This window comes from Solanum stenotomum, chromosome 5 (assembly GCF_019186545.1).
Source record: "Solanum stenotomum isolate F172 chromosome 5, ASM1918654v1, whole genome shotgun sequence".
In the NCBI taxonomy this organism is placed as follows: domain Eukaryota; kingdom Viridiplantae; phylum Streptophyta; class Magnoliopsida; order Solanales; family Solanaceae; genus Solanum; species Solanum stenotomum.
Window position 1 is genome coordinate 37,741,013 of NC_064286.1, and position 27,140 is coordinate 37,768,152.

General features: G+C 34.6%; 3 protein-coding genes across 4 annotated transcripts; 1 reads left to right on the forward strand and 2 right to left on the reverse strand.

Moving 5' to 3' along the window:
• The first annotated feature begins 3,717 nt into the window (after positions 1-3,717).
• LOC125865580 (uncharacterized) lies at positions 3,718-4,915 on the forward strand. The gene is made up of 4 exons (XM_049545780.1): positions 3,718-4,341; positions 4,416-4,508; positions 4,592-4,659; positions 4,737-4,915. Exons 1-4 carry the CDS (start codon positions 3,718-3,720, stop codon positions 4,849-4,851), a joined length of 900 nt encoding a protein of 299 aa, XP_049401737.1. The 3' UTR covers positions 4,852-4,915.
• A 486-nt stretch (positions 4,916-5,401) lies between these two features.
• Positions 5,402-7,931, reverse strand: LOC125865205 (lysine-specific histone demethylase 1 homolog 1). The gene has a single exon (XM_049545411.1). It carries the CDS (start codon positions 7,877-7,879, stop codon positions 5,441-5,443), a length of 2,439 nt encoding a protein of 812 aa, XP_049401368.1. The 5' UTR covers positions 7,880-7,931; the 3' UTR covers positions 5,402-5,440.
• Positions 7,932-15,783: 7,852 nt separating this feature from the next.
• On the reverse strand, positions 15,784-20,880 carry LOC125865926 (polyadenylate-binding protein 2-like). Of its 2 annotated transcripts, XM_049546187.1 has the most exons (7): positions 20,717-20,829; positions 20,484-20,586; positions 20,018-20,088; positions 16,478-16,669; positions 16,232-16,362; positions 16,016-16,106; positions 15,784-15,924 (listed from the first exon to the last, which is right to left on the reverse strand). In XM_049546187.1, exons 1-6 carry the CDS (start codon positions 20,759-20,761, stop codon positions 16,058-16,060), a joined length of 591 nt encoding a protein of 196 aa, XP_049402144.1. In that variant the 5' UTR covers positions 20,762-20,829; the 3' UTR covers positions 15,784-15,924; positions 16,016-16,057. The 2 variants fall into 2 exon arrangements, with proteins under 2 accessions (XP_049402144.1, XP_049402143.1); XM_049546186.1 differs by having other exon boundaries at positions 15,784-16,106; positions 20,717-20,880.
• Positions 20,881-27,140: the final 6,260 nt, after the last annotated feature.

The following is a 27,140-nucleotide window of genomic DNA, read 5'->3' on the forward strand; positions in this document are numbered from 1 at the left end:
AGTTATATGTGAAGGTATGATGTGAATGAGTTTTATGTGAAGCTATATGTGAAGGTATGATGTGAATGAGTTTATGTGATCTTGTGATGATCCTATTATGGTCTATTTTGCATATTATCATGAAATGGAATTATTATGTGATGTTTATGGTTTTCATGCTTCCATGATCAAATTATGAAGGTTGATATATATATGTATGTTGTTGGTGGGCTGATTTATATGTATTTCGAAATTGGTTGGACTTAGTACTCTTGAAGTACATGATTTCATTTACATGAACAATAGCCCATCATGTGTTTGATAAAATGCCCATTTATAGAATCCTTAGGAAATGGAAGGTCCAATGTACGTCCTATGAATCGAATAGTTATATAATTATTGAAATGATGATGAAATGGACACATGTATATGATTTTCTCTATATAAGTGTTGTGAGTCGACCAAGCCTAGTACGGGGGGTAGTAGGCCCGTATAACCGTATCGAGGGGTTGGTACCTTGGTTGCCTAGTACGGGGGGTAGTAGGCCCGTATAACCGTATCGAGGGGTTGGTACCTTGGTTGCCTAGTACGGGGGGTAGTAGGCCCGTATAACCATATCGAGGGGTTGGTACCTTGGTTGCCTAGTACGGGGGGTAGTAGGCCCGTATAACCGTATCGAGGGGTTGGTACCTTGGTTGCCTAGTACGGGGGGTAGTAGGCCCGTATAACCGTATCGAGGGGTTGGTACCTTGGTTGCCTAGTACGGGGGGTAGTAGGCCCGTATAACCGTATCGAGGGGTTGGTACCTTGGTTGCCTAGTACGGGGGGTAGTAGGCCCGTATAACCGTATCGAGGGGTTGGTACCTTGGTTGCCTAGTACGGGGGGTAGTAGGCCCGTATAACCATATCGAGGGGTTGGTACCTTGGTTGCCTAGTACGGGGGGTAGTAGGCCCGTATAACCGTATCGAGGGGTTGGTACCTTGGTTGCCTAGTACGGGGGGTAGTAGGCCCGTATAACCATATCGAGGGGTTGGTACCTTGGTTGCCTAGTACGGGGGGTAGTAGGCCCGTATAACCATATCGAGGGGTTTGTACCTTGGTCCCTAGCTCGGGGGGTGGTAGGCCCGGGTAACCACATTGAGGGGTTTGTACCTCTTTCGCCTCTCCAAGGGGGTGGTAGGCCTTGGAAATACTATATTGATGGTCACTCACCACACATGTACTATGCCCCACTAAATATGATTTATTTTATGTAAGCATCATTATACATATCATCTCATTAATATGCTATCTATCGGGTATGATTATGCACTTTGCCTATAAAGTCCTTATCTAAGGTAATCTTGGGGAACACTTAAGTGTGCTTGAAGAGGATTGTGTGGGCGGTCACTTCTTGTCTCACTCAAGTGTGTCTTAAGGTTATATTAGGTAGAGGTCCTATGGTAATGAAATGACATGTGTCCTTCTAAAGTTAAGCATGGGTTGTATATGGATTTATGTTAAGTATATGTATGGTTGGCTATGGTCTAATATGTTAATGTTGACTTGTATTATGTCTCTTATACTTGTAAAGGAAAGGTTTTATCAAAGGACATGAAAGCATACATTTCTTGTAAATGTCCGTTGTGCATATTTTCTTGCATGGTCTCCATACTTAGTACTTAATTGTGCTAACCCCTTTCTTTCGCTTTTTGACTAAAGTGTAGGGATTTGGAGATGGTGATATGTCATGGCTACTTGATAGGTTTTTAAGAGTTGAAGATGAAGACTTGGTGAGTCCTCATAGATTCGAGGGCAATAACCAACATGTTCTTTTTATGTCTCTCTAGTATTTGCTTAGGTTTTGAGTGGGCTTAGTCCCAATGTTATATTCAAGTATTAGATGGTTTTGAGACATATTGTATAAAGTCTAGAAAGTCTTCCGCTTGCTATTTATTGAAAGTATCTTCGTGTGTGAAGAAAGTTTTTAATTCCTTATAGTTTTGGTGTCTATGCGATGAATGAATGCTAAGAGGCTTGTATTAGACCTCTTCGAGGTCGAGTACGCCGGTTACGACTAGGGGGTGCTCCCGGGTCGTGACAGATTATCTTTCTCAATTCCTCTTTAGATTCAGATACCCAATATATGAACACAAGAATCTAACTCAAACAACTCAAGGAAACAACAATATAACCTCAAGAAACTCCTCAATCTCAACCCAAATTCAAGAACGAAAGCAATTCAAGAGCACACATCAAGAACATTCAAACTTTCAATCTTTTTATGACGACTTCACGCTGAAATACATATGTTTGGCACGTGGGTGAACGAACCCAACGTTATGAAAGTCTCACATACCTCATAGTATTGAATCCTTGGCGAAATCTACACTCAATTCCTCAAGAAATCGACGAATCCTTGCTTTTTCTCCTCTTTTCTCCTCTTCTTTTCTCTTCTCTCAAAACCCTAACTCTTTTTTATGAAGCGTAAGCTGAACCAAATTAGTTTAGACCCCAACTTAATTACTAAAAAATGAAATTAAATAATTGGGTAGGGAAAAGACCAAAGTACCCTTCTAAAATCCAGCTTTAATTTTCTTTATCTAGACAACCCAACTTCAAATGGGAATATCTCCCTCATACGAACTCGAAATCGTGCAAACTCCTCGGCGTTGGAAAGATAATTCAAAGATCTTTCCTACGGTATCTTGTAGTACACCTAACTCATCCTGAGCTAGGTGTTATGGTTGTTTGAAGTTGACCCAAAACTCCTACTTAACTTAATTTTGTCAATCTTTCCAAAAATTGTTTCTTTCTAATTCTAGTTCTTTCAAATAGTGGGGTGTTACAATTTTACCCGCAAAAGACGAGCCTTCGACATGTGAAACCTCTTTTAGGAATTAAACAAGAAGAGTCGTCACCTGACAAGTTAAGATGTGTTAGGACATACTAAACTAATTTACATGTAACTTAGTTTATCATTCTAAGTCACCAGAAATCAGATAGGTTCAAGCTACCTCAAAAGAAGATGTTAAGCACATTTCAAGGTCTATAAATATAGGTCTTTGCTGAATTCATTTATTATGTGGGGATTACTCAATGATATTGTAGAGCTCATAAGATTTTCATATAATTGCATGTTACTAAGGTTATAAAATATCAAACTTCTTTTCATTCTTAATAAAAAAGATTAGGGGTTGCTAGCATTAGCCTACAACATATTATATACTTAGACTGAAGTGACAAACTTTATTAAAAACTTTCCTTAATTTTGTAAAGAAACAAAAAATGAAAAATGCAAATCATCTTAGTTCTAATTCTTTTAAGAAATATATATTCTTATGTTTTCATCCCTATACACAATAGATTTTTGTATGGATGCGTATGGAAAAATTTACTACCTCTTCTCTCTCAATTATATCTATAAAAAAAAACATATTTTTAATCAATAAATTATCATTTACTAATCACTAGTAATAAAATTAAATTACACTTAACATGAGTTGTGTTCCAACTTTTATTTCACAGTAGTCTCTAACTTGAAAAAAATAGAGTAGACATTATGTTAGACTTGGTCAAATTAATTGTAGTGAGTTCTTTGACAGGTGATGAAATATGTTCCAAAAGATAAAACCGAAATTCATGGTAGACCTCTAAATTTTGGTAGACTAATAATAGTCATCACAATTAATAATAGTCATGAAGGGAAGTTGAAAGAAAGGAATTTTGAATATTGTTGTGAGATTGAATAATACAGAATGGCCAAATGCCTTAGCTTCACAGCTTCAAGAGATCGTTTTTATCGATATTTCTTTTCTTTTTCTGGACTTCGTTCCGTTACAACGGATCTTGAAGATGGAACCACAATGCATTGTTGGATACCTAAAGTTGATGAACCAACAAAACCTAACCTCTTTCTTGTTCATGGATTTGGTGCCAATGCAATGTGGCAATATAGTGATCTTCTAAGACATTTTACTCCTCATTTTAATGTCTACCTTCCTGATCTCCTCTTCTTTGGTGCCTCCTCCACCAAACGCCCTGAAAGGACCGAGACTTTTCAAGCAACATGTGTTAAGAAATTGATGGAGGTGCATGGTGTTGTTAGGACGAGTCTTGTAGGTATTAGTTATGGAGGGTTTGTTGGTTATAGCGTTGCAGCTCAATATCCAGAGGCAGTGGAGAGATTGGTGTTGTGTTGTGCAGGCGTTTGTTTAGAGGAAAAAGATATGAAAGATGGATTGTTTCAGGTTTCTGATTTGGATGAAGCTGCTAGCATTTTATTGCCACAAACACCTGAGAAACTAAGGGAATTGATGCGTTTTTCATTTTTTAAGCCTGTGAAAGTCATGCCTTCCTACTTTCTTTCTGATTTTATAGATGTAAGTATATATGAATGAAATAGGCTACGTACAATATATGTTATCACAGAAATGCTTATATCTACATTACACAGGTGATGTGCAACGATTATATGAACGAGAAAAGAGAGCTCATACAAAATTTACTTAGAGATAGACAACTTTCCAATCTTCCTAAGATTTCCCAGGTCTGCATTTTCCCAACTTCTTTTCTCTTCTAGTACTAGTTTATTTTCACTTGTTCATTTGGTTTCTTTCTTATTCCCAATAGTCGACGTTAATTATTTGGGGAGAACAAGACAGGATATTCCCATTAGAACTGGGGTACAGACTGCAGAGGTAACAACAACATACTCATGTTTTGTTTTCATAAACTTTATTTCATCAATCGCTGATGTTACAACACTAAATGATAGGCATATTGAAGGGAATGCTGAGTTAGTAGTTATCAGAAATGCGGGGCATGCAGTCAACTTGGAGAAACCAAAGGAGTTCACTAAACAATTGAAGGCATTTCTTGTTGATGATTGATAATTTGGACAACCATTCTGCAGCTAGTGACGGATTTAGAATTCAAATTTCAAATGTATAACTGTATATGCGCTTTTCATAACTGGGTTTTATTGAACCCATTGTTGAATCAGTCACGGATAATTATCAGAATTATTTAAAGACAAGTAGAAAAGAAAAAGATCGATATAAGGGATTGATGTACATTGTAGAATTTTCATTCTCAATTGAACTGTACATTTGTGCCATAAAATTCATTGCATTGTAATTGTCAGCAACAAGTTCCAAATTGGTTTCTGATAAATGCTTCAGAACATAAAACTACAAAACAAAGAGTGATGTCACCTGATAAGTGATAAGCTTGTTTGAAAACCTCTAAAATCCCGTGACTGCAATTTTTCAGTATTATTAACCAGCTAACTACCAAAAGTTGATCAGGACAGTGCGTACAACACGTTAATAGTAACATCGAAGCAGTTCAATTTGACAGGGATTCTGTCCCTGAATCTACAACAGTCATATTCAAACTAATTCAGTTTGAATTGAGGAGGTCCTAAACTACTAATGTATCTCATCTTATCTGCATCAACCATAACCAGTAGCTCCAAATTCAAACTGATCTAGCCGATTCAATGGAGGTGAGTAGAGATCCTACAGCAACGGATAAATTATTCCAACCAACCAATTTCACCCCAAAGTCACGTGTTAACATTTCTATCCTGCTCAGATCCCCTTCTAATTTGCTTAGCTCCAGCACTAGTCTTCGGGAGAGCAGGCTATATAAATGTAAACATCTCTCCCCTTGCAATTCAACTCGTATTAAGCAATTAGACTCCAGGTCAGTTGACATGGGATCATACAACACACAGAAATTTCCAAATTTAAGGTCTGGAGTATCAAAGAACTTATCAACAACACTAGTGTTTTCCTGACTGCAAATATTTGATGTATCAGCTGGAGATATCCTCCTATCAGTAACTCTAAGTATGTGAGCAGCTTCTCTCATCCCACTGAGAAACGCCCCGTGCATTGTTGCAGGATACTGTTTACTAGTTGCTTCACCTGCAAAGAAAACTCGGTCTCCAACACTCTCAGCAAGGATGTCGTAGTCATCCCCTGAGGCTCCAATTGCAACATAGGAATAAGAACCATAACTTAACTGATCCTGTCCCCAACGTGTACAAACTGCTTGAAGTGGATCTGGAACAGCAATTCCTTTTGGACTGAATATACCCTTCAGAATTTCAAGAACCCTCACAACAGATTCAAGAGGAGACATCTTTTCAAATTTGACTGCTGCTTCTCCAGCTACAAGAGCAATTAGAAGTGGTCCACCTGAAACTGAAGAATAACTATAGAACAGAAAAAACTCACCCCTCATATTCGGGTCATCAGTCAAGTGTCCAAAAGTATCAATCTCCCCACCCCAAAAGTCATAGGGAAAAAGAATTGCAACTTTATTCAACAATCCAAATCCTAATCTCTCAATTGCATCTTTCTTACGCTGAGGAAGCTCTGGTACAAACTCAATGTTACCCTTCTTAAGCACTCCCAGGGGAACTGTACATAGAACCATATCCCCATGATATTCCTGCCCACCAGCATACACTAAAACCCCGTCAGTACCATATCTTACACTTTCAACCGTCCTATCATAAAAAATAGGAATGTCCTCTGCTAAAGCCCGAATTAACCTCTCATTTCCTCCAGGGATGAAGCAATGATCACCCCCCATTTCATAAGGATCATCCTGGTCCCAAAACGCCATAGACAAATTGGACATTAACGAAGCATTAGCATACTCCAAGTTGGCTAAATGCCAATCCAGAAGCATTTGCTCTTGGGGATCCTCAGCCACTCTATACACATGCCTAAACGCCTCTAATGCAGTACCTAATGAAACATCTACACTCTTAACCTCATCCAACATTGCCTGCCTAAGTTTACACACCCTATCTAATAATTTATTAAAAGATGCTTCAACTTTGGAATCCATATCCGGATTAACAGTTCTACCATTTGGCAAATACAAAGGGCATATATCTCTCACCTTATGAAGTGGAACACCTAACTGCCTTGCGAGAACACCCAACGGATTACCATTTATTCCAGTTAATACACTTCCACCTAAATCTGCAGCAGCAACAACCCCATTTTGTCCACCTGTCATTTTCTTGGATCGCACTCTACCACCAGGTCTACCCCTTCCTTCAAGAACCACAACTTTAAGTCCTAAAGAAATCAATTGTCTCGCAGCAACTAAACCCGATAGCCCCGCACCAATAACGATCACATTCCCCTTTAAGGCCCCTTCAGGTGGCTTAAATTTCACTTCTTTTATCCCTGGAGCTACACCAAAATTGATATACCCATGATGTAGGAGAAAAGAGTAAGCAGAATGCACAAGATTTTTATGTTCAGCTCGTATGGATTCCAAAGCATGATCTTTTGTGAGCCAAACAGTGACATTAGACCGCCAACGTGCCAGAATGTGGTTACGCACGACAATATAATTGGCTTGTTCAATGCCCCCAATTTGAGAAACTACATTAGCTTCAATTTCTTCCTCTGTAAGGGAATCGACAGGGAACCCAACAGAGATAGCAATTAGGGCCTCAACATCGACTTCTTTAGCAAGATCAGACATCCTTCTCCGGCGATTGTGATTCTTAGAGAGGTCGTCTCCAGTGGCCAATTCCGTCTCGGAATATGAATACGCAGTGGAGGGTTTAGGGTTAGGGCGGAGAACACGAAGGCCGTTCACGGCGGCGGCGGAAACAGAGGGTGGAATCAAGTCAGTGAAGAATCGTTTTCTACGACGTCGTCTTTTCACTTGGGGTGGGGTGACTCCGGTGGGAGGTGGCAAGTCAGAGGATATTTTCGTTTCGGATGATTTTGGAAGGTCGTCAAGCTGAGAGTCTGAAACGGCAGCTTCGGGTGTCGTTTGGGGAGGGGAAGAATTGGCATTGTGGTGGTTGTCTTGACGGAGAATTTCGTCGGAGTTAACATTGTGGGATGTTTCCGGCGGGTGTCCGGCGGATGTTTCCATTGAGGAATAGAGAAGTTGAACAGAGGCTAAAATTAGGGTGTATAAAATAAATGGAAAAAACAATGAAACGAACAAATTAAATCAAACACTTAAAAATCGATAAATATTATGCACAAATAATAAAATAGAGATTTTTGATGTTTTCAATTTTGTCCTTTATCCAATTTCAACTTGAAACAGAAGATTTGAGTTAATTTTTTTTTAATTAAGCAAGCAAATTTCATAAATAGCGAGTTAAAATATAACAAACCGTTTTAGCTATAGTTTGTCTAATTACGTAATGTAGTTATAGTTTTAGTAGCTATGCCTTACTCTATTTGTATATCTGATTGAAAATTTTATTTTTATACAAATTAAAATATTAACTTAATTAATGAAATATGCAATAATTGTGGTTATTAAAATGGAAATTTTTATATAAATTAAAATATTAACTTAATTAATGAAATATGCTATAATTTTGGTTATTAAAATGGAAAACAATCTCACAAATCACTATTAGTGTAATCTTATAAGAGTTTCTAATCAAATAAGACTTCTGTCACACAAAAAACACCATAATCACTAAGTTCATGAGATCAAGAAAGCTTGATTAATTCAAAAAAAAAAAAACTCGTTTAAGTTCTTCATTTGCTATTCAACAATAGTTATTTGTATATGGGTACAATTAATTGAAATATAAAAACAAGTGACTATATATAAATGTTGAAATTATAAAAAAAAATAACTAAAACGTGTACTTGCTGATAATATACAAATATGAACCCTAAAAAGTCACACGTGAGTCAAAAATGATGTAAATATACAAATTAAAATGTATTAATTATATTATAAGATATAGAAAAATCTTTTTTTTTTTAGAAATATACAAATACTCAGTGCTAGCCATATAATTGATACAAATAAGATTTTAAAAAAATATGGATACAAATTAATTCATAGAGTAATATACAACATAATCTTGAATTTATTGATATAACCACAAATTACAAAAGAAAATTATACAAATAGTAAGTTCTAGCCATATAACTGATACAAATAAATTCATAGAGTTATATACAACATAGTCTCGAGTTTATTGATACAAATACAATCACAAAAAATACAAAATTAGATTATACAAACACCTCAAATTCTTTATTCATGTCTTGATCCATTGACCCAGAATCAACACCATCAGTTGTTTTCAATTAATTGCTACTATAAGCAATTTCTTTTAGAGATGAAGGTTGTTCAGCCATAATTCATATATAACTTCTAATTTAACTGAAAAATTAAAGATGGGATGAAATTTTATGAATGGATAAACAAAATTATATATATATATATTCTTTGAAAACCGCCAAAAACTACTTGAAATTTACGAAGTAGGGAGAAATGATACCTTTCAAAATACAAATTTTGATATCGTTGAGTGATTTTAGGGGGAAAAAAATTAATAAGTGGTAAAATGAGAGAGAGTGTGATTTATATAAATGGGAAGATCAGCAAAATATAAGACAGTTAAGTTTTGATACAAATCACTTTGGTAAGTCCCAATCGTTCATAGCAATTTTCATTAAACAATACTGACTAATTGTGATTAGATGAAACTATAGTTATATTAATTAATTCACTAGTAAATGTTTACTTAGTTATTTTTATTTTTTCAATATTATTACACCTATTCACTTTGATGTAGGGGTCTATATTTGCCTTACTAAAATATTCCCCTAAACCATGGTTAAAACTCAGTTTTATTACATCTATTCACATATTGATCTAGGTGTGACGATACACCACATCATCACACCACATAATTGCCACATAAATGCCTATGACATAAAGTGACTCATGTGGAGAGCTTACATAGGAGAAATAATTGTCCTTGTGGATGATTCTAGAGAAATATTTAACTTTTTTGATGGAAAATTATAGAATTGCATAGACGATCTCTAGAATATTTTAAGTATGTAGAGAGTAAATGATTCTAATGTAAATATATGGGGACTTATGTAGAAATTATTATTAACACTTTAGCCCCTAGATGAGTAATATAAATAGAGGAGCACCCATTTCTAAAATCATCAAGCAAAAATCAATTAAGAATTAATCAAAGTTCTCTACATAATTCTTCCTAAAAATATTTGTACGTGCTCTCTTCCATTATCTTAGCGATTCCTATAGTTTAAGCTTGACTGGTCATAACAAGATCGTGAGCAAGTGGTGCAAGAACGTGAGCAAGTTGTCAAGTGTCGCACGTATGCTTAGTAGAAGACTAAGGACGTGACAACATGGTATCAGAGTGAGGTCCTAACTAAGAGAATGACAAACAATGGAAAAATCAACGCTACTAACACCGAAGCCAATGTCACTCAGGATGCCACCGACAAGAAGGGCTATGGCAAAAAGAAGAATATCACTGACAAAAATCAAGAGATGACGCTCGAGGTTGAGCCAAATGAAGGGATTACATCCCAAGAACCTTCAACCACTGAGGCCAACGAGGATGATGTAGAGGTCCTGCCCAACGAAGGTTAATGCAGGAATGGAGGTAGTCGAAATACTTTGCCAATGGTTGGGGAAAGTAAAAGGCACTCTAAATGTTCTAAACATACTTTTGAAGCGATCGAAAGCATCCAGAGTGACTTGGATGGGCATACGCTGACTGAGATAGAGACGAGGCAGACCATTGCTACATTAGAGTGTAGGCTCATAGAGGCATTGAACACTATCGATGCCAAGAAGGCAAAAATAGAGGCACTCAAAGTGCAGGTAAACATTGGCATGATTGAGTTCGCCAGGAATGTTAATGTGATGAGGGAGGCTAAGATCGAGGCTCTCAAGCCACTAGTGTTCAAAGGTGTTCATGATGGATAGGAAGTATAGAACTTTTTTTGGCACTTGGAATATTATTTCTGACATGAAAATGTAAGGGACGATGATGCCAAGATCAACACTGCAATATTGAATTTGTCAGAGACTATCATGCTATGGTGAAGACGTAAATTGGCTGATGCTGAAAGAGGGTTGTGCACTATTAGCACATGGGATCAGTTCAAGGCCGAGTTAAAGCAATAATTTTTCCCAAATAATATCTTGTACGAGGCAAGATGTAAACTTCGAGAGTTGAAGTAGTATGGAAGCATATGTGATTATATTAAGGAGTTCACTATCCTTATTCTTCAAATTTCCAATCTCACCAACGGTGACTTGTTGTTCACTTTATGGATGGGTTTCTAAATTGGGCTAAGCAAGAATTGCAACGCCGACGATTCTCTAATGTAGACCAAGTTATAGTGAAAGCCGAGTTTTTGATGAATTTCAGGAATGAGAAGAATGACAAAGACCGAGGTAATAAGTCAAAGAATATCATTGTCAAGGGTGAAGGAGACTGTGATGAAAGCAAGGAAGTACATCAACAACAATACAAGACTCAAGATACCCACAAGGTCGATAATAAGAAGTCAGTTGATCGTCAATACTACAAGGAAGTTCGAACGAAAGGATGCTACATATGTAGGGGGCCACAAATAGTTTCAAGAGTTGTCCCAACTTAAAGAGTCTTATCCCTGGGTCATGGGCGAACCCACCCTTGGCAAAGGGGTGTCAAGCGGCACCCTTTCGCCGAAAAATTACATTGTATATAAAGGTCAAATTTTGATTTAATAAATATATATAAAAGTATTGACACCTCTTGACGCATGTGAAAGGTTTAGTCTAGTGGTTAAGGGGTTGCAAACCTTCCTTAAGGTTGTGTGATAAAGCTTTATCGGCCTTATAAATATTTTTTATAATTTCTTACTACAACCATCAACACCCTTTTCTAAGAATTCTGGATCCGCACCAGCTATTGTGCGTGAACAAAATGAGCAAGTGCAAGGAGCGAGTTAGGTCACAGCTCAATTAGGAGTGATTGTACTATATGGAGCCATCACAAAGTCCGCTAGCCAAGTTAATGATAATAAATTTTAGTACGTGGACCTTATCATTAACAATAGCTTGCTCGTGCATTGTTTGACAGTGAAGCAACTCATAATTTTATGTCCAAGGCTACAAACTAGAGTTGAAGCATACTTCAACTAACTCTAGTGTTAAGATTGTGAATGCTAATCCTCAAAATGCTTATGGTATTACTAGTGGCGTTGATGTCAAATTGGGCTACTGCAAAGGTATAACAAACTCTATCATTCCAAAGATATCTTTGATATTATTCTAGGGAAAGAGTTCTTCACACAATGTCATTCCTTGATCGATCCCTACCTCAATTTTCTCTGGGTCATAGAACGAGAAGGAGCTTGCATGTTGCCTACAATAACTAGATATACCACACGAACAAAATCAAGCACAACTTTCAACTTGTGAAGAGGCTCAAGGAGGAGGGGTTGATGTTCTTAGAAACCACTACAAGTTTTGAATGAGACAAACAAAAGGTTATTGTCGTGTTCCACGTCCATTGGAAAAGAGAAATTGTCGAATGAAGCTGTACGAGAACAATATGAGAACTTGTGGTTATTCAAAGATAAGATTTAATAGTTTATGCAGCAGTAATGCACTATGGTCGTCACAGCATCAGGTGGGGGAGAGTGCGACAACCCACCACATCATCACACCACATAAGTGTCATGTAAAGTTCTTAGAGTTTTAAACTGACTTGGCATAACAAGATCATGAACAAGTTGTCAAGTGCCATACGTTTGCTTAGTAGAGGACTAAGGACATACATAGGGGTCAATATTTGCCTTACTATAATCCCCTAAATCATGATTAAAACTCAGTTGTTCTTTGTTTTATCTTGGCCTAACCCATCAGTGACCCTCTAAAGTTGGTACAAACTTTCACTTAGACACTTCAACTAAGACCATCTCCAATCCACCTCTATTTTACTCTCCATACTCTATATTTGGAGAGTAAAATAGAGAATAGGCACTCCAACCCACCTCCAAATCTCCCTCTACTCTTCAAATTTAGAGAGTTGAATAGTAGTTCTCCAAATTTGGAGAACTACTATTCACACTCTCTATTTCACTTTTTCATTATTTTATTATTATTTCTATTACTTTCTAATTAACATATTATTTTACATATAATTCTATTAATTAAATATCTAATATTCATAATTCCTTTTTAAATGTAATATAATATTTTAAAAAAATATTATTTAATATATACTATTTTAATTTCAAATTAATAGTATTTTAGTTTTTTTTTTCTAATTTTTGTGAATAATTATTTTATTATTAATTTTCATTATAAAGAATACGCAAAATTAAAATGGCAAGATGAAAAAATTTAATTTATAAATACAATACATGATATGATAATTTAAATACAAGATAACAATACAATACATAACATAATAATTTAAATACAATATAACAATACAATATAATACATAACATAATAATTTAAATACAAGATAAAATACAATACATAACATAATAATTAATTGATCACAACAATAATTTAGAAATCCGGTAGGTCGTTTCCAGACTTAGCACTATTTGGAAAAAAATTAGGATATGATTCCGAGAATTGTTGCTGATGGTATATATCCTAAATGGTCTACAATTGTTCAAACTATTCGTGATCCTCATTCCCAACAAAAGAAATATCTCGCGATGAAACAAGAATCGTGCTGAAAAGATGTTGAACGTGCATTCGGAGTTTTGCAATCACATTTTGCAATTATTGCAGGACCATCACGTTTTTGGAGAAACGAAGTGCTACATGATATAATGATTACATGTATTATACTGCACAATATGATAATTAAGGATGAACGTGATCTCAATGCACCAATTCAAGATGTAGTAGAGGCTCCAACTCCAACTATAGAAATGGTGATAGATGAAAATCTTCGATTTGAACAATTTTTAGCTAGACATAAAAAAATTAAAGACAAAAATGCTCATTTTGAACTCCGTAATGTATTAATAGAGCATTTATGGGAGCAACGTAATAATTTTGAAAATTGAGTGTTTATGTAATTGTATGTCACTTTAATTTGAATTTGTCCCCTAATTTATGTATTATATTATATTTTCTTGCAATTTATGTTATTTAAAAATTTAGAATAAAAATAATTTTATAGCACATTAATAATTATATAAAGTAATTATTTGGGAAAAAAGTAATAAAAGATTTATATTATGAAATAAGAAAATAAGAATGAAATAGAAATAATAATATAATATTGAGGAGAGAGAAAAAGATTTCTTTTTAGAGAGTAAAATAGAGAATTGGGTTGGAATTGGTTGTCTGAAAAAATAGAGAACTCTATATTTGGAGAGTAAAATAGAGGATTGGGTTGGAGATGCCCTAAGCTTTGTTCATTTTAGACACCTCATGTCGCGTCTCGTTGTGTCATTTTGACACTTTTCGCTGAGTAAGCATGGTACGTGTGCTACACGAATTTTAAGTGCGTCAGAAACTTTTTTTTGTAAATATTCCGACTTTCTTTGTAAAAATTTTCTTCTCTTTCTTCTTCCTTGCTTTCTCCCTTCCATCTTCTCCACCTTCTCCACCTTCTACCATCCTCCATCACCACACAACTTTAAAAAAAAATTTATACAATACTTTATTGGGTTACACTCTTTGATTCTTCCATCTTCTTTTGAAAATCGAATTTGCATCTTGATTCATATTCAAAAACAAAATCGATTTCAAGGGAACAAAAAAAGAAATAAACTTCTTTCAAATGGATAAACTGATTTATATTCTTACCTTCTCCATTGAAACTACGAAATTAAATTGATTTCAAGGGATAAAAAAAAAAAAAAGAACAACCTCCAATGAAAAAAAAAAGAAATTTATTTTACATATCCTTCATTGTAAATCCCAATCGTAGTAGCACAAGAAATCAACTTCTTTTAAATGTCATACAAAAACTTTCGATTTGATATGATTTCTCTTATGCTCCCAACGTATTTTACTTTGTGAACTAACCTATGCTCTTGCCTTTTTGACGGAGAAGAACAGATGAAAAAGGGATGGAGGCACAAGAAGAAGAAGAAGAAAAGAGGTGGGGGCATGGGTTTGGGATTTGGAAGAAAAAAAACAAAAGTAAAATTAAGTTTTTAAAAAATAAAATAAAATTTCCACGTGTCACATAACGATTCGTTTATTTTTTCACATAAGAGGCGTCTGGATGTAAGAACTTAAAAGGTGGTTTTGAAAATATAAAAAAGTGTCAAAATGACACGATGAGATTTGACATGAGATGCTCAAAATGAACAAAGCCTAGTTAGGTTGTCCAAGTGAAAGTTGATGCCAATTTTAAGGGGCCATTGATGGGTTATGCCTTTTATCTTTACCGACTGACAGCAGTAATGTAGACGAAAATTTTCAGCCAACATCCTATCCTACACTTGCTTCCCTCACAAGATATGTATTTTATTCTATTGGCATAATAATCTCATGGTTCCTGGATCAAGTCTTCAAAATTATTTTCATGGCAAGAAACACTTTCAGAGTCAGAAGGAAATCCCAGCAATAATTCCATTAGTACTGATCTAGAAAGCTAACTAAATTTTAATCATGGTCCTTAGATCTTCGTGTAATAAAAAATACTACTAAACGGGAGGGGAGTTGTAAAGCAAATGGTTCATTATACCACAATTTCTTCAAATTATAATTGCAATTTTCATCACCTGAAAAACTTGTAGTCCCTGATATCACAATGATTCCTTATAAACCGCACGGATAGGTTGAAATTCAGATACAACACACATTGTTTCAATTATTGAAAATTTTAGTTTTGCATAATAATATCAAAATTAAACCAACTGTACCATCTTTCATCAGGCGCCTCCCTTTTGGAGGGAAAAAGAAAAGACTTTCCTTCACCAGATTGGTGCGACCGGAAACCTACACATACCACAAAATCCAATAAAAATTAAAAGCTCTACACAACCACACAATAATGGCCCAAACGGTTCTTTCTTTCTTTTCTGCAGTGGAATGCAACATTACAGTGGAAATTCCAAACATGCATATGTTCTCAACAACTCTAAAGACACAAAACCAAAAGGATTCATCATCACACTATTTGCCACAAAGCTCACCTTAAAACTCAACTTCGGGATTAATAAGATTTGTAAAGGCAATTAACCATACATGGGATAAGAAGCTACTGCTTTTAATGATATGTCCCACCATCCAGAGGTATGTACGTCTACGGAAAAACAAAACAGAGTCTCAGAAGTAGGGGCTGTAACGCATCGGCGCCCTAGCCCTTGGAATCTTTCTGCAGCATAAATTAATGAAGTCATGTCACAAATTTAATTATATACAGAAAGTGAGGGTAGCAAACACAAAATTGTTTATAACTAATGATACTTTCATAAATGGAATTAGAACAAATAGAGTTACCCATATCCAAAAGGAGGGAAAAAATAAGGAGCAGGCATGAATGGTGTCCGGCCTCGAAATCCCATATACGGGTTAGGACGCCTAGCACGGTATGGCTTCATACCGGGAACATTAGTCCTCTTAGCTGATACCTACACAACATTCGCAATCACAGATGACAAAGGGTATGAAGACAGAAATGAAAGGTTTTATGTTCAAATGTATCGACCATATAAATAAAGTCGATTTAGGGACGAATTGGTTGACCTTAAGTTGGCGGCCATGAAGTTCAGATTCATTCAGAAGAAGAGCTTCTTGGACAGCTTCCGGTTCAACAAACTCGACGTAAGCATATCCTTTAGGTTGCCCAAACTTGTTAGTTCGGATTGTAACTCTATTTACCGTCCCACATGCCTGAAAATGCTGCTGCACTTCCTCTGGAGTGCATGAATAATCCACCTATAAAACAAGTTTAGCATCTCAAACCATTTGACCCAAATAAACACACAAGAGATGGTCTCAGACTGGACCCAAAGGTCTTGACAGTGAAAAAACTGAATGGAACAACCACCTGGATGACATGCTTAATAAATAAAACCAACGAAAATAGCAACAACACTATCATTCATTTAACGAAACAACTACAGACAGAATAGTTGTACATAGTTTACTTTTTACAGCATTAATATGAATCTTTATCCACGATAGCTACCTAAAAAGCAACTATGACTGGATATTCCTTCCCTGTACTTGTTACAAAAAGTAGTTCCAATATAATTACATGTGCACCCCTGACCAGAACTTGTGGGGCAAATTTGATAGTTTGCACAACTTATGGGTTTTTATGTTTATGAGCAAAAAATGCAACTTAAAAATCCAAATTGCATGTCCAAACAGAACATCAACTTCATATCATATGATTTCATATCATGATTTCATCTCACATGGCCGAATGGGCCCTTAAACTATTACATATGAGTCAGATAACAACTCCAAGAGAGGGACATGAAGATCGATGAAGTTGGATGAAGACTGTGGGGATACCAAGGTTTGTATCACTGTATAATCATAAAAGTTGGTAATTTCTTCCCATCAGACTAAATTTGAATTAAGCAGTGCGGGCCAGTGCCTATATGGTGGGAGGATAAGACTACCCAGTAAAGTAGTTGAAGTCTGTACAAAGTACAAACTGATCCACACATCACTGCTATTAAATAATGACTTTCTCCCAACACTATTAGTCAGGAGCATCACAATATTGAAAACCATCCAGCATCCCCTAGTTTTGGCTATTGGTGGGGTTGATATCTTATTCATTATTTGTCTTGGAGGCATGTTTTAAGATTCTGATCACATCCAGTTATACTCACCCAAACATACGAGGCTCCCTGGTATATTGGTCAAGATTCACCACCAATAACTTAATCTACAAGCAAACTATGTCTTTTAAGGTAAACTCATTCGATTTAGTACTATATCAATTCACATAATATCTTGAATGATTGAAAAGAAGAAAAAGTTATCACACAATCGCTTGAAAAAATCTTTTTTGGTTCAACTAGTAGTAATTTCTATTAGGTTCCACATCTTCTCTTTCCATACTGTCCCGTCCTTATAACCAATATAATATCATAATACAAGCTCTAATTCATCTTTAGTATATGTGAAGGCAAAATAAAATTAATCTAATGCTGATTCAGATTTAGAAAAAGTATAAATTGGAACAAGTAGATATATGGGAAATGGGATAAGAGAGCGAGAGTAGAATTAAAAAAAATAACTACTCATTCAAAAACGGAAGAAAAAGAACTAAGCATTACACCAAAACCATTTCAATCTCACTTAGTTGTAATTAGTACTTTTTGTATGGTATTTAGTTGTCATTATATATTGGAAATACCTAAAAATCAACAATTTTTCCATTTAAAAGAAAAAGAAACTACTTTTTTTTACCTAAATCCTTACGTTGCTTATAGTAGAACAAAAAATTGGATATGTTTTCTGCTATGTATGCTTCTGGTAAATGTAGTATGTCATATTCATCTGGTTATTATAAATGAGGTTGATATACAAAACATTTAACACATTTTTTTCTTTCTAACGCATTTTGTACATATGTTTCTTTTTCTCCCTTACCTATTTAAGAAAGTAAGTTTCTTTCTCTTTTTGAAATAAAATTGTGACTTGTTTATAATGGAAGTCAAAATAATCCAATCCTGATCAACTTAAAAGATGTCAGTTAACACCGTAATTAACAAATATAAAAACAAAAAAGATGATTTGTAAAAACATGTTAGAAACTGTTAAGAGATGGCTACGGTACTATGTTGAAGTGTGGGACTATCTCATCTAAATCCCACACTTCAACATGGTTTCAGAGCATGCGGAGGTCATGGGTTTGACTCTCACTGTCACCTATTATCGAAAAGAATTACCACGTATTTAGTCCATCAAACAGAACCAGATTTGCATGAGAAGAGGCAAGTATAACTGTAGAAGTCATAATTAAGTAATAAAATGCTCTCTCAAACAATTTACACTTTTAGATGAGATTGTCACACATTTCAACATTCTTCTTGTTTCATCTTTTCTTAGGACCATCCTTCTAATAAGAAGATAGTTATCCAAACACAAGAGCTGACTGCAACCTTTACAAACTAAACCAAAGTACACCTATAGCAAAGCTACTTTCCGACACATCCACCAACTTCTCTCCTTGTAGCCTTCACATGTCAGTTCATCCAATTCCTTATCTCCAAATTAGTTTAATATTTGTTAAGGTAGATTGTGATACCAATAGAAACATTAGTTCATGAATATGTAAAGATGAGAAAAGAAGTCGGAATAGAAACAAGTTAATGCCCCAAGGTTTTGGTCTAGGGGTAAGAGTGTAGCTTGTAATGTTGGGCTAGGGTACATCACGAGCTTGAATCAGTCGCACATAAAAGCCTTGAATTTAAGCAAAGAAGGATAAAGGGGAACAAGTCCATTATCCACAAAGTTTTGAACCATATATCATTGGCTCTCGGGGATTTCTCCATTACAAAAATATGCTATCACACTCCTTTTCTCTTGTTTCTATTCACATCTTGTATACTTTACGTAGGTCTTCCATTCCTTAGATTTGAAGAGTCTCCTCAACTGTGAGCTATATTTCCTTGGAATTCTGCTTCTTCCCCCCACCACCTTTCCTAGAATTCTGCTCCTTGTGAGCACTGGGTGCTAACACATCCCCATAGGCATCAAAAAACCAGGTGTGTTTACTCTGTTCCTTTTTTGTGATTCTATTTTTGACATCTTTTACCCAGTTACATATTCTTCAACAGGCATAAATTACACATAATTACACAGATCAAACCAAATACCAGTCAAGAAAGGCAAATAGCTAATACAAGCAAAATACATGGGCAAATTTTGGAAAATTGATAAAAAGAGGTTTTTTTTAAAATGGAAAATAGTACAAAAAAGAGCAGTTCTCCAATTTTGAAGATATCATGAAAAGTGAGAGTAATGGACCCACTGTTGCATAATTGCTCTCCCACAATTTCATACACCACTATATTTAGGCCAGAAAACAAATAGTTGGATAAGCATCCATTTTAAAGGAAAAAGAAAGGAAAAGGGAGATATAGATCTTGTACACAGAATTTCACAAAGATGTCAATAAGCTAGAGGATAAACTCCAAAGTATATAATTTATCATTTGCAATTGAATTTTGTGCTTCAGGGGGAAACACAAAAGTTAAGCTATGCAGAAAAAAGGTCAAATATGAGATGTCATTAGTTTTAGGAAGGCAGAAGTCTCACATTTCCAACAAAGACAGATCGAGAATCCACTTCTTCCTTGTTTGCCTGGTTTGCAGCAGCAGCAGCAGGGTCTGCCTTCAATTGAGGTGAACAAATAAATAAAATGCAATAAATGGAGAAACAGAGGTATGAGTAAACTTTAAGCTTTCTTCATAATTAGAAATAAATCAACTAAAAGAATTTAGAAACCATCATTGCACATCCCCATGAAATCCAAACAGAAACACTATCTTTTGAAAATGTAGGTTAAAACTTCAATCTGTAAAGGAAAAGATAGCTACTTAAGTAATTTCAACTTATCAATAGGATCAAAGGTAATACGAACCATACAATAAGATCAAATTAGCTATCTCGTCGTTGCCGTAAAACAATTCTACAATTATCTACTATAAAAATGAAAATAGCAGCACAAATAAACATTTCAGTAATAAGTCAAATTTCACCACACACAAAAACAGAGGGAGACCTTGAACAGAGCCCATTTCTTTCTCGACCTTGGCCTGCATTTCACGGAGAGCAACCGCTTCATCTTCCATCTCCTTCAACCTCTTCTTCATGTCATCCAATTCCTGCTTACACACATTATTTATATTATTATAAATGCGAATATCATGAATTAGGGTTTCAGGAGAAAACAACATATGAACTGAAGAATAAGAGAAAAGCGTAGGAAAAAAAAGAGGAATAGAGAAGAATCACCCCGGCGCTGTTTTCCCCCGCTGCCATCTCAACGTCGTCCTCCATCGCTGCTCCTCTCGCCTCTTTCTCAGCAGCGCCACATACAGCGATTTCTTTCTCTCACCAAAAAATTTATTCCACATATGGAAACTATACAAAAATACCCAAATAACATGATTTTTTTTAATCATTATTATTTACCAAATTACAATTAATTACTATCCCTAAATTCTTTATTTGTTATAAATATAAAATAAATACTCCCTCCGTCCATTTTATATGTCATCCCTTTCTATAAATAATTGATCCATCATACTTGTCATTTTATAAAATCAATGCATAAATTATCATATTCTTCCTTTTATATCCTTGTGAGTTATTAGCCTTGAAAATATACATTTGACCAACTTAGAAAAGCTAAGTAAATGATTCATGTTCATTGGTTAAATAATTAATCAAAATAAATTAATTCATATTCATTGATTGAAAACTTGAGTTCCAAAAAAATTAAATAAGGGTAGAAGAGTAAAACTACATTATTTCTTAATGCAAGTGCAAAGTAAAAATGTAACATATAAAATGGGACGGAGGGAGTATATTTACTGTGTCATAGTAAATGTCTACTTTATTTCTTTGGAGAAAGGTTAGAAATTATAAGATCAAGTTGATTTTCGGGAAAAGGGTCTGTAAAATACTTTAACTTTGGCCAAAATTGATGTTACGATATCAAACTTTATGAAGAACCTTTTACCCTTGCACTATTTAATAATGTATTTTAAAGGTATATATGTGTCAACGTGGACATGTTACTATTTATAATGATGCAATATTTATGATGTCCACGTGGACACATATATACCTTTAAAATACACTATTAAATAGTGCAGGGCGGTAAAATGTCATTTCGAAAGTTCGGTATCGTCACAACAATTTCGATCAAATTTTAGATATATTTCAGACCTTTTTCCCTTAATTTTCCTAAGAAAAATAAGGAGTTTTCTTTATTGTAAAATCATCCTCCTTCAAGAAAAAAAAAACTCTTCACCCTACTTTCTTCTTTTTATGTTTTATAGTTTCATAAATACATTATCAACACGAGACTTTACCATATATCTTGAGTTTGATTTTCTATTGCAGATGAAATTTACACGAATACAAAATAAGTATTTTACTTGATAATATTTCAATTATCAAAACTCAATTTAATGATATGTCTTCAATTAATATCTTCTCTATTACTAACTAATAATCTTCAATATAACTTAATCTGATTCATCAATATTATTTTTTTGAATTTACAACTTTTAATTCTTCAAATATTTTTTGTAGTTACCGACTTATACTCTTAAAATTCTCTTTGAACAAATAATGCTTTTTGTGTCAAACCTTGCATAAAAACCAAACAAACGATCATGCTATTAGACTAAAATAATCCTTCCAGAGCTGGTGAAATCGTCACAATTGGATTTTGAGGTCATTTTCTTGAACTTTTGATCAAAACTAACCGTTCAAGGTTTAAAAAGCTCCAAACACTAAAACTTGCATAAAAACCAAATAAACAACCATGCGATCAAACTGTCAGTCCCAACAAGTCATAAATGAATTGGGATGGCGATAGGAATGCTCTAAACGATGGATAGGAGACATAAATATAGAAATGACCTGGAGGCCATTGCAAAACTATAATTCTTTTCTAAATGAATCTATTTTATTTTTTTTAATGAGAATTTCTTTCTCAACTCTTTTCCACCTTCTAGAGTTGACCTAAAATACTTTAATATGGAAAAGCCCACTCGTCATCATTAATCAGGAATTTTGAGCTATGTTAGAGTTTTAGAATTAGAGAATTTTTATTATGTAAGCAACTCCTTCCTTATTTTGGCCTTGTGCATGAATAAGAAATAATCAAGTAGTAATGTATAATATAATCAACTTAAATACTCAATAGTTTAATATGACTTATTTTTTACTTAACTTTGATACTTAACAGTTTAATATCACTTGCTTTTTACTTAACAATTTGACATCACTTGTTATTATTTAATAGTGTAACATGATTTGTTAACTCTTCCTGTCTGCTTATCTTTAACACTTAACCGTTTTTAATACTTAATAGTTTATCTAGTAGATTGCTGACTTAACTTTAATGCTTAACCGTTTAAGTGATGTGAATACTTAACTTTAATATCATTGTCACTGACCATTTTTTGTTTTTTTTCCCAACGTGAGTGCTAACTAACTAACTAGCTTTAGACTTTAATACATACCTATTTCACTTAGTTTATCTGTTATGTAGTAGTGTATAATTAACTTAGATACTTAACAGTGTAATATGATTTGTTAACTCTTCCTAGTTTAACTTATCTTAACACTAACACTTAACAATTTATCTAGTAAATTAGTGACTTAACTTTAATGCCTAAAAATTTAAGTGATGTGAATACTTAACTTCAATACCATTGCCATTGCCCATTTTTTCTTCTTTTTCTTAATGTGAGGACCAACTAACTAACTAACTTTATGCTTTAACACTTAATTATTTCACTTAGCTTATCTGTGATGTAGTAGTGTATAATTAACTTAAATATTTAACAATTTAATATGACTTGTTAACTCTTCATAGTTTGGCTTATCTTTAACACTTAATAGTTTATTAATACATAACAGTCTATCTAGTGGCGTATAATTACTTTGTTTAAATCTTTGTAGGTTACTAAAATGGTTAATGTTAACCTATACCTTCATCATGGTGTAAGTTGCTTAACAATCCAGAACCACATTATGATAAAAGATGAATCCATTATCAGAGAGGATATGATTATGATATTATCTCTTTTATTGACTTAGTTAATGAATACACCTATAAGTTAGGTTTTGTAAGTTCACAACAACTTATTGTGCTTGGTTCTTCTTGAAAATATTTTGAATTAGTAGGAGATGAAGGAGTTAGGACATTTTATCTTTTGTCTCTGAGGATTATTAATCCATTCATTTGTTTGCTACTGATGGCTATGAATTAGTTGATGATATTGTTATGCATGATGGATCATCTTTTACTTTTACCAATAGCTAATGAAGGTAGACTGTAGTGAAAATGACAATACTAATGAAATGGTTATTAGCTATTTAGAATATGATATTGATGAATTAAAAAATTTTCTACAAAAAAGAAAATAACAATAACTAATGATTTGCAAGATTATAAGAAGATCATTAAGGGTATGACCTTCAAGGACATAGAAGAAGCAAAACAATTTTACAAATTTTATGATATTGCTAAGAAGGTAGAACTAGTTGTGTAAAAGAGTGATAAAAACAAGATTGAGATATAAATGTGGTGCTGAAGAATGTCCATTTCTATGTTTGATTTATGGGGATCAGACCACTTCTGAGGTTAATGTCAAAATATTAGTAGATCATATAGAGTGTGGAACAACATATGACAACTCTTTAATTGATTATATAACAATAACTTAGTATTTAAAGGAGAAATTGCAAAGTGACCCTAAGTACAAGGTCAAAGATATGAAGGTTGACTTACATAGAGTGTTTGAGTTAAACGTAAGTGAAGCCAAGTGCAATAGAACTAAAAGGGGGATATTAGATTCTTTGGATGGTAGCTTTACACTCTTACAATAAATTAGAGGCTTATGCTACTGAATTGAGGAGTTGCAATCCAGGGTCTGATATTGTGATTAACTTATCTAAGAAGGCGCTATCTAAACTTCTTAGGATGTATATCTTTAAGGCAAATTTAAGACCATCTATTTGGTTAGATGTTACATTTTTTAAAGAAAAAGCTAAGGAACAAGTATTGGTTGATGTTAGTCAAGACAATATGAATTGTTTCTACCCTTTAGCTTGGGTTGTGGTAGACAAAGAGACTACATGGACTTGGACTTGGTTCATGAAGCAGTTGTAATATTCACTTGATCTTCATAATGGTAAAGAAATGACATTCAGATATGTAGAAGATAATATTAAACACTAATACTACTTAGTTGCAATTCATTAGAAACTACTAATACAATTGAACTGATTCAGTTAATTTAAGTATTTTCATTTGATATTCAAGAGCTGCTTGATGCAGTAAGGGTTGTTTTGCCTGAAACACATCAAAGATATTGTGCAAGATATATTAAGGCAAATTGGTGCAAAAGATGAGGTAAATGTGAGCTAATGAAGTTGTAGTGGTGGGTTGTATGGTCCTCACTTTTAGAGGAGTTTGAAGACCAACTTCAAGAGATCAAGGAAGTTGATGAAGAGGTTGGACAAGATATATTGAACATGTATTGTAACACCTCGAAATTTGATAAGTTGAGTTTGGAAAAGAAGTTGCAGGAAAAGTTGTTGGTGCAAGTTTCTACGAGCCTACCTACGGACTGTAGAAAGTTCTACGGGTTGTAGGATGGCAGTCTAGAATCTAAGTTAGATTTTAGGGAAAAATGTCAATTCCCAAATGAAGGTCTAGGTTTAACAAGACGAGTCATAGAAGTGTCTACGAGTCGTAGACTAGTGCCCGTAGAAAGATGTTTGACTTGGAAGATTTTTAGTAATTAAGTTCTACGGGTGGGGTCTATGAACCGTAGAAGTTATGACAACTCATAGGAGAGTTTTGCGAAAATTGTTTGGGATTTTAGGTTCCAGTACTTGACTCGACGATCTATAGAAATTCTTATGAACCATAGGTCAAAGCCGTAGAACCTTTTCAACAGTTTCAAGTCAAGGACTTTTGGGTCTTTTCCTGTCCTTTATATATCTCTATACTATGTCGCTTTGACCCTATAACTAAGTCCTATAACTACCTTTACTCTTCAAAAACCATCAATTCCCTCACATTCACTTAAAATCCCAAATTCGCTCCAAGTTTATTGTCACGACCCAGGGGTAACTCCTAGATGTAACATGTCATACAAGACCCTGAGAGGTCTCATATAAGCCACTTAGCTTTCCTAGTCAAGATAATAGAAAATCAATAAAATTTAAAACATTTTCAACGACATCAAAGTTTTATAAACGAAGCGGAAGTCTCATACAACTTGTCTCAAAACCATCTAATACAAAGAGTCATTGGGACACAACCCATACAATAATCTTCAAAATATAAAATGAAAGAACATAAGGAAATGGTGGTCAAATCTTTGAATGCTGTGAGGACTCACCAATCTTCGAGTCTTGCCTCTACTAAGATCCTAGCCACGAGGATGAGAGTCGGGAACACGGGACCCTACATTTGGATAAGAAATGTAGGCAAGAGTATGCGTTAGTACAAGAATGTACTAAATATGATAGCTTGTGTAAACATCAACATAAACATAAAAGTTAGACAAAATACATCATAAGCATAATTAATGCACAATAATAGATAATAACAACATGTAAGGAATACTTCTCAATTAACCTCAAAACATACTTAGCCAAGACATGGGTAATCGTTCCCTAGTTTTACTCATCATAGAAGGCAACCTTAGCAATCATCCAAACTCATCACCTATTATTCTCATCTTTAGCTTATCTTTTATAAACATGGGGAATCACCTCATTGCCTTCCTATAAAGGCTAATGAGTAGTCGTCTCTTGCCTTACTTATATGGTTATGGGTACTCGCCTCCATATCCATCTTATGGGATCATGGGTACTCGCATCCATGCCCAACATCATATGACACGGATATTCACCTCCACATCATTTCATTATAAGATGCGGGTATTCACATCCACATCTTTCAATCAGGGATCATGTGTATTCTCCTCCATGTCCAACATTAGGGAATAAGGGTAGTCACCTCTTACTCTCCTTTAAAGAATATGGGGAATCGCCTCATATCCTTCTCAATTAGAGGTTAAGGGTAATCACTTCTAGCCTCTTCAATTTCTAAGTCCTTTAGTCTAGATTCATTTTAGGTGAACAATCCTTTCAACCTAGAATCATTCAATGTAAGCAAGCCTTTCACATTCATACTTAAGCAATTCATGTGGGAACTATCCCTTCCACAACAATTATATCCATAATCAACAATTCATAACATAAGCTTTACTCTCAAAGCACTACATCTCATAATCATCATATATGCTTCATTATCAAAGCAATCAATATCATAATCATCTCATAAGCTTCAATATCAAAGCAATCCTTATGTATCTCATCAATCCTATAAGAATACATCTAAACCCACAAATTCTCCTTTTCTGGCATCAAACCCGATTATATCAATTCTAACTTAGAAACACGGGTTAAGCATGTGTATATGTAAATTCATCCGAAAAACATGTATTCTACTCAATTCAAGCATAAACAATCATTACCCTATCAATTGGATCAACATTCATCAATACCCATAATATTAGAAGAAAACCTTAACTAAAATTATGGAATTTCTACTTTTCAATTGGGGAATCTTAAGGGCTTCATGGATGAAAGGATTCCATGGATGAAAAGCCATCAT

Bases quoted from the DNA above. Each gene is read 5' to 3' on its own strand.
- LOC125865926 (XM_049546186.1), bottom strand. From the start codon at position 20,761: ATGGAGGACGACGTTGAGATGGCAGCGGGGGAAAACAGCGCCGGG. The intron at 20,587-20,716 runs GTGATTCTTCTC...GTGTGTAAGCAG, and splicing joins CGGGGGAAAACAGCGCCGGG to GAATTGGATGACATGAAGAA. The intron at 20,089-20,483 runs GTCTCCCTCTGT...AATTGAAGGCAG, and splicing joins AGAAATGGGCTCTGTTCAAG to ACCCTGCTGCTGCTGCTGCA.
- LOC125865205 (XM_049545411.1), bottom strand. From the start codon at position 7,879: ATGGAAACATCCGCCGGACACCCGCCGGAAACATCCCACAATGTTAAC.
- LOC125865580 (XM_049545780.1), top strand. From the start codon at position 3,718: ATGGCCAAATGCCTTAGCTTCACAGCTTCAAGAGATCGTTTTTATCGA. The intron at 4,342-4,415 runs GTAAGTATATAT...TACATTACACAG, and splicing joins TTCTTTCTGATTTTATAGAT to GTGATGTGCAACGATTATAT. The intron at 4,660-4,736 runs GTAACAACAACA...ACTAAATGATAG, and splicing joins CTGGGGTACAGACTGCAGAG to GCATATTGAAGGGAATGCTG.